This window comes from Ixodes scapularis, unplaced genomic scaffold, assembly GCF_016920785.2.
Source record: "Ixodes scapularis isolate PalLabHiFi unplaced genomic scaffold, ASM1692078v2 PGA_scaffold13__105_contigs__length_92229423, whole genome shotgun sequence".
Taxonomy (NCBI): Eukaryota; Metazoa; Arthropoda; class Arachnida; order Ixodida; family Ixodidae; genus Ixodes; species Ixodes scapularis.
The window spans coordinates 45,091,778-45,099,885 of NW_024609839.1; the positions used below are offsets into that span (position 1 = coordinate 45,091,778).

The window sequence follows — 8,108 nt, forward strand, 5'->3', positions numbered from 1 at the left end:
AGACAAAGGACATGTTCGCTCCTTTGTGCTTTGTCTAACCTTTGCGCTATTTAATTTTTATATCATGCATATCCAACTAGCCCACCTCAATATCTTAGTACAATTTCCGTAATTGTATTTCTTTATACTCACCTACAGTGCTAATAGGGTGTCCTGCCTCTGCCAAAACTCTTACGAGGTTTGGCAGAAACCGAATTCTGCTCTCGATAAATTTAACGCGGCATTGAAATAATTTAGACTCTTCCTACGTTGGGTAATTCATTCGTGTTGTAAATGTGAATGAACAAGTTGCATTATTATTTCAATAAAGGGGGTGTGATAAAACGCTGAAGCGTGACAAAAATAATAAGAAAAGAGTTTTGACAAGCTCTATTATTTTTACAACTCTGGGCAATGCCCTTTCTTGAGAGATACGCGTAACGTTAAAATTTACCAAAATATAGAATGTCTAAAAGATCGGATACATTGGCGACAAAACTGACACTAATGAGCCTTCTGTCCCCATGGCAAATTCTGTTCACTCGTTACCAGAAATACAGTGATGTTTTTTTTATTTTTTTATTTTTTTTATTTGGGAAGGGTGGAGTATCTTGTTGATAAACCGTAAAGCTTGACCAATTATGTTTGAGGCTTAATAAACGTAGTTGAAAAATTCACAAAGCCGGGAGTTTAAATGGCACTCAAAATACTGTAGTTGTATTGGAAATATTCTTCTCTCTCGAAGCTTTTTAGGCTACTCATTTTGCCAGTGGGCAATTTTCTTTTAGAAAGGAATATTGGCCACTATTTCCTTCGTACTGCCTTTCTGGTTATCCCGTCTGAGATTACGCTCCAATAAGAACTTGGTTGCGGACGGGAACCGTGACGCACGTTTCTATTTTAAGAATCACCCCCCCCCCTTCTCTCTCCCTCCCCCCCCCCCCCCCTTAAGAAAAAAATCGTTTTGGTTAATGTGACTTCACCTCTAATAACTGTGGGCTTAAGAGATGTGAGGGCTGGCTAGTTCCGGCCACCTAGTTATTGACGCGCCACAAACAATGAGATTATTGCGCTATTAGCCGGTAAAGCACCGAGCAACAAATCATGGTGACACGTGAACACAACAACCCCCGCCCTACGTTTATTAATTCAAACTGTCAGTGAGCACAGTACATTGAGTTCGCTTTTGAACAACGTTCGAAAATTCATACATTTCCAAGAGAAAGTGTGCTTCGGCAAGATATTTGGAATAAATTTGCGCGTCCGAATATCAAGTCGCACACCTGAAACCTACGGCATTCATTAGCAAATGTGTCTACGTTATTAAATGCTTTCCAAAAAAAACCCCTCTAATTGGCATTGAAAGTTATCAAGAAACGTTGACGTGGCACGTTTCTTATCTCACGAACTTCAGTTCGAATTATCCAATAGAATCTTAATGCTCTTCGTACTCCCTCCTATCGAACGATCGGTAAACAAATCATGGCTGCGCATTTTTATTTTATTTTTATTTCTAATTTAGATTTTGGAATGACGAGTAATGAATCTATTGAGTAGGCACGGCTGCAACAATTTGTATTGTTTGCCACTCGAGGATGCGGGACCCTTAAGCTGCGGATATATTGATGCGACCGTACGTTGCGCATCGAAGCGAGATACGACTGTCACATCCATGTACACGGAGTCTATTGATACAAGTCACCGAGAGCTTAAACAAACGAAGGACGTTGCGATTGCCGGAAATCTTATTATCGCAGGCAATGAGACTGCGGGATGAGTTGATAAGTGCTCTAGAGAAGTAAACAGGAAGCAAAGAGCGTGAACATATTAAGCGTTCATTTTGTTTTGGGCACAAGTTCGCCCCATTAAACGTTTAGTTTGCTTCAGTTTGGTCACCTCATCAATTGTCATTCGTGACAATATTTCATCTTTAGTAAACCCGTGGTTCCCAATTCTCGTTCTGCCGCGCCCCACCGGATGGTCATAACTTTGCCCTTATCCGCAGGTGTGTGTCCTTAAGTTATAATTATTACAAAAACAAAATCACACACAATAACGTTCACTGGAAATAGTTTATTAGCGATGGGTTTAGTTAGTTCTTAAAGGGGTAAGAAATACAGTGGGTACAACAAATAATCCTGTTGAATGCTGTCAGTAGTTTCAAATAAAGGGTTCAATCGTCAGGGTTCCTTCCTTTCTCTGTTCTGTTCCATTATTTTAAGATTAAACAATAGTTACTCTTATCTATACGTTCCTTTCGCTGGGTGTACCTCTTTTTTTTTTTTTTTTTGACGGATGTCCGTTGACGAAGCGCCGTGACTCCGGACACCTCTGATTTCCTCCGCAACCTAGAGGACCTTTCTCCACGCTTCGCAATGCTCGTTTCGATAACCCTGCACTGGGGTAAAAGTGTTACTCCCGATCACGATCGATATCGGCGTTTCTTTGGTGAACTTCGGCCAGGGCATTCCATCGGGCAGCACAGGGGTCCTGCAAAATGGGGTCCAAAACAATGACCGGAAACACGGAGAGATAAAGATGGAGGCACAAGAAAAATCAGTCGCCACAATTTCTGGAGAAACTCGGCGGCGAAGTCTCTATGCTGAAGAAACTTGCTAGCGCAAACAAAGACCGACACGGACAAGCGTTCGTCCGTGTCCCCTCCCTCGTGTTTTTATACGTTCATTCATAGATTAAATGTATTAATTAATTAGGTAGCTAGTTAATTATTCACCAAATTAAATAATTTCTTGGCTGGTTTACGTACTAGTTAACGCATTAACGAAATAACCGGTGAACGAATCAACGAATAAATTAATGAATAAATAAATAAATAGTAGCAACATAACAATCAGCGTTGGCGGTAACACGCTACAAGTAACGGCATTGCCGATAACGCTCTACTTTTTTCGGTAACGTAGGAATGTACTCGCTACTTTACCAAAAAAACGTAAGAGGTCGCGTAGTTATACGCTACTTATTTCAAGTATCGGGTAACGTAGTTACGTCACTCGTTACATCTTCGTCCCCAGACCTGAGAAAATGTACAACTACATTTTTTTAGTGTGTCTATGCTACGTTTTAAGTCCAGACGCAGGCGGCATTACGAGCTAACGGGTCCAATCGTACAGCGTCAAAATGCTACCATCATGCTGTTCGTCGTGTTCCTGTACGTGTTCTATCATCGCTGAACCAATCCTAAACAGAAAAGGCCCAGTGACTTGCACTTTTGACGCTGCTTGACTGGTAGCGTTAGCTGGCAGCGTCGGCTGCGTCTAGAGTGAAGCTGAAACAAGGTATAGCCGCCACTTTACTAATTAATGCACTCCTTTTACGTGCCCTCCAAACTTTGCCTGTCTTTTACCCACGCAAAAATTTCCAGTTTAGAAAAACCCGAGCGCTCACGCCTTTTTCTCCCACTGCGGAAAAACACTGTCGCAAAAAAAAAAAAAAACAGAAAACGCAGTTACCATAACTTACAAAAAAAAACTAACGCAAAAGCAACGTGCGTTACTCCTTAACGGTAACGCGTTTCTTTTATTTTGCAGGATTGGAGTAACGTGTTTCTTTACTTTTTTTTTTCTGTAACGCCTACAACACTGAATTAACAACCAATGGTGCTCTCGTTAGAAATAGCTGTATGAAGCTCGGTACATACACGATTACATCGATATTTTGCGACCCAGAGCTGCATGACGATTTTGTCACGTATATAAATACATATTTTTTACAACGCTGCATTTTTAGAGGCATAGAAAACGTAAATTTGTATTAAAAAGGGACGCATATCTTGTAGTCACATTCATATTTGGCTTGAGACCGCACGATGATACCTTCAGTGGATGCGTGAAATTCTACCTAAAACAGTACGGCTACATTTCACATTGATAATTCGAGAAAGGACCAAGTATTTATTATTCTAGTCGTTATCAATTCGTATCGGTCGTGAATCTAGGGCGCATTTGAACAAAATAGCGTAGGGGTGCAAGAACTACTCCTTGATGGGGAGACCAAATGTGACGTACCCATTTTCGCAAAATGATGCGATGATTCTTGCGAAGTTGGAGCTGACAGTTCTGTCCTCTTCTGTAAATTTAGTTTCCTGTGTGAAGGGTCTGAGGAAGAGGTAAGAAGCCGTGGTGTGATGAGGAGCACCCATCCATGAAGGATAGCCATCCTTCCGTGACCTATGAGCAAATACAAAAGAATAAACCGCGTTTTTTCTGGCTGCATGCTTTTCGCTAAAAAACTGGGCTGGGCAGTTGAAAATACGGTCCGAAAGGTAGTCCAGATACGCCTTTGTCAGTTTCAGTTTTTCTCCAGCGGATACATTTGCCAAATAGTGCTTCATCAGGTCTGGTAAGTCGGAATGCGCCCATGTGAACACTACGTCTTGCAAAGCTCGCTCAAGTTGTTCGTACTCGATGTCATGAAAAGATTCTCTCAAAATAACTGATCCCGATGGTATGATGATCACAGATGCGCATTCGTCTGAGGTGACCCCCACCATTACGTCAATGTTCTGGAAGAATCCACGCTCTAAGGCAGCCGTTGGGGCCTTTGGCAAGAAACGGTCGTTGAACGTTGGGAAGAATGTGAATTCCTTGGACTCGAAGATTTCTGATGTTGCAAGGGCGAGTTCTTCGGCAGTTTTCGACCTTAAGCACCGCAGAACATCGTCAGGGTGGGTGATCAGATCTTTATTGTGTCGCGAACAGCCAAGTAACTTGGCCACGTTGTCTCCCTTCACGACACTGCCATGGGTGCTATCGATAAAGTCGAGGTTGTTATGCGATCCGCTCAGCATGACTGCCCTCTTGAAGAGCCCCTTGCTCAGGGGGGACAGGATATGAGCATGAACGCTCATTGAGCCTGCACTAAGGCCGACGATCGTAACCCTAGCTGGATCTCCTCCAAAGACGTCGATGTTCGCTTGTACCCATTTTAGCGCGAGGTGCTGATCAAGAAGTCCCTGGTTTCCTGGAGCGTTTGGCGAATTGGCGTTTAGAAACCCCAGGATACCGAGTCGATAGTTCATTGATAAAACTACCACTCCCGTTAAAGCAGCCAGTAGTCGGCCATTATTGCCGTCTAGAGATGCACTGCCATACGCGAAACCACCTCCATGTATCCACACGAGGACAGGGCTCTTCGCTGCATTTGCTGGAGCCCAAACGTTTAGGTGAAGACAGTCTTCCGTGAGAACCGCGGGGTTGTTACAAATGTTTGGATGAAGGACCTGATGACAAATAGTCTCTCCGTTCGTAGCGTTCCAAGTACCCTCCCAAGGCGTCTTGGGCACAGGCTCCTTAAACCGCAGGTCCCCTACCGGTGGCTCGGCGAACGGTATCCCTCTGTACTCTTCGACATCAATGGAGTCAACCCGTACGAGGTTACCCCTCACTTTCCCGAGTTTAGTCTCTCGTACAACATTGGTGGCCTGACCGGATGCAGCCCCAAGCAGGAGAAGGATCCAGACTATTCCCCCCGCCCTCATGGGACCGTGGACCTGCAAAAGGATGCATAATACATTACCCACAGTCCTGGCTGCACGCATCGCTACACTAAAAAATCTCGCGCGTCTACTTTGCCGCATAGCACTCGAAGAGCCAATCACCGCAACTTACGGAGGCAGCTCCAGCGAATGTCGATGCCGACACTTATGTGTAGACCAAAAACCGCAGTTTGAGTTGTGACATTAAGCAATGCAAATCGTCACGCTTGCATTGCTTAATGTCACAACTCAAACTGCGTTTTTGGGTCTGAGCATATGTTTCGGCATCGTCACTCGCTGAGCTGCCTCCGCAAGTTGCGGTGATCGGGTCTCAGAGTGTTGTGAAAGAAAGTAGGCTAACGGGCTTTTTTAGAGTGTACTTATACGTCCCCGACACGTTAGAAAACTTAGGGTGTGGCTCATTACGTCCAGGCTTCTTGCTTCGTGACTGGATCTTCCGTGTTCCTTGATGGAGAATGCCGCCACCTTTACTGGTTGCCAAGTGATAGGCTGAGGACGATCGCTATGTCCTGAATTTATTAAGCTCTCTGGGGCTGTAGAAACGCCGCAATTTTTATCTGTCGTAACATGGTATCGGACGCTAGGATACATTAAAACCAGTCACGCACCGAAAAATAAAAAAAAAACGCAAGAACGCGGTGTATTTACTGTACACGTGATTGGGTCAGTCGCTGGTAGTGATCTACCAAAAGACGACAGGCGCCAAGACAATACATTTTTGACGCCGCTTGATTGGCACAACCGGGTCGCAGCGTTGGCATGCCTTCGGACTTAAAGTGAAACTGAACATGTGCGGAGAGCAAGTCGTCTGCTTCTTGGGCACGGGCTGCGGTGACGTCACAAAGACCCCAAGCTCCGAGTGGCTTCGATTGAAGGATAGTAAGTGGATCCCAAAGCAAGCTGCCTCGAGGTCCACCCGCTATCCTTCAATCAAATCCAATCAGAGCTGAACCTGTTTCTGACGTCACCGCAACCCCCTGCAAAAGAAGCAGACGAACTTGCGCTCGGGCAAAAGACAAAAAGCTAATGGCGCTGCCTTCTTGTAAAGTTCAAAATTTATGATGACGCACGTCGGGTTCAAACAAAGTACAAAGGTAGCAGTATAGCGTACGGAGAATCCTGAAATGAACACCCCGTAAAACCCCACTCTAGAAACGGTTGTTTCGCTAAGAGACATTGATTCTTACCCCCTCCCCACCAAAAAAAAAAAAAAAAATCTAGCTTTTTTGTGAAATATTGGAGTGCCGAACGGCGGTCTCCCTCATGATGTTTCAGGGCTACTGTGGTTTCCGAAAAGTTAAGAAACACAAGGCGTGGCCAGTGCCAATCATCTCAATATCGTTCCGGAGCCAATCAGGTCACGGCATTAGCTGATAAGAAAGCCAAAGAACCAATCACGAATCAAGTGTGAACATAATAAGTCAACCCCTGCAGTCGTTGGTTATGTTTTCAGTGACTATAAATCGTACCCGCTCCCGCTATATTGATTCGTCCTAACAAAACGTGTATAGTTAGACGGAAAAGCAAATATGAGACATCACCGAAGGAAGTTGGCCATTCCAGGGAGATAGACGACGATGCATAGCTAGTGCTCGTGACTCCGACTTGAAATACAACTACCTTTCGCCAGTCGTAGAAAAATTAAACTAGTCGCCAGCAGTATTTGATTTCAACCGTAAAAAAATAATAATAATAAAAAAAGGAAACGTACCGGTACAGCCGATAAAGCTGTAGAGGACGTTGCCTCTACGCGTCGACAAGTGTTTGCGAACCATCGAAACGAGCTACAGTTTTACAAATTCCGGCTCGCAGGTGCTCTTTTCAGTCCACAAAACTCGTACTTTTTTTTTTGCCTACATTCTTTTTAGTCCTGTTCGAGCGAACATAGTTCACTAATAAACTAAGAAACTTTGTGATGTAGCTGGGCTCAGAAACCAAAGAGTTGTGAAACCAAAGTTGGAACCTTGCTCAATCAAGTTGTGATAACTCTCGACGCTATGAACAAAAAGAAAACGCACACGAACTATGCGAGATAGTTTAATACGATGGTTACAGCGTTTTTTTTTTATATGAAGAAAGCATAGGTTTTTCATCGCGGCCAGCCGATGTCTACGAAGCAGTCGACGTGCGTCTCAACTAAAATATAATTTTCTTCCTTGCTCTTTCCTTCTGTTTAATCTTTCTTTTTCGCCCTGCTACTCCCTTTACGTTCTTGTTTCTTATAGGCTGCTTTTTATCTATCCCCCTCTCTTCCCTGTGCAAGCATAATTAGCACGGAGATTCAAACGAAACGTTATTTGCTTCTGCGTTGATTATTTCTTAAATTTGTTTACTTTGATTTCATTCTTTGTGGCATTTTGATTGTATTCGGGCGAAGACCGGGAACCATCTTGAACTCGCTCCTGAACAACACCTGGGGTTGAGGATAAGTCATCTTTTTTTACATTTATTTCATTTATTAGTCTTTTTGGTTGAGGTTGCAGGAACACGAGGTGGAAATTTCACTTGATTAGGGTCCCACGCCCCATACCAATTTCAAGGTGAAGCAGAAAAAAAAAGATAATTAAAATAAAACAAAGCGCAACGCAGTGTGCAAAACAAACAAGAGCTCACA

The 8,108-nt window shown here is 43.7% G+C and overlaps 1 protein-coding gene across 1 annotated transcript; it reads right to left on the reverse strand.

Annotated features, from left to right (window-relative positions):
• Positions 1 to 3,970: 3,970 nt before the first annotated feature.
• On the reverse strand, positions 3,971 to 5,476 carry LOC8042869 (acetylcholinesterase-like). The gene has a single exon (XM_042289616.1). It carries the CDS (start codon positions 5,474 to 5,476, stop codon positions 3,971 to 3,973), a length of 1,506 nt encoding a protein of 501 aa, XP_042145550.1.
• Positions 5,477 to 8,108: the final 2,632 nt, after the last annotated feature.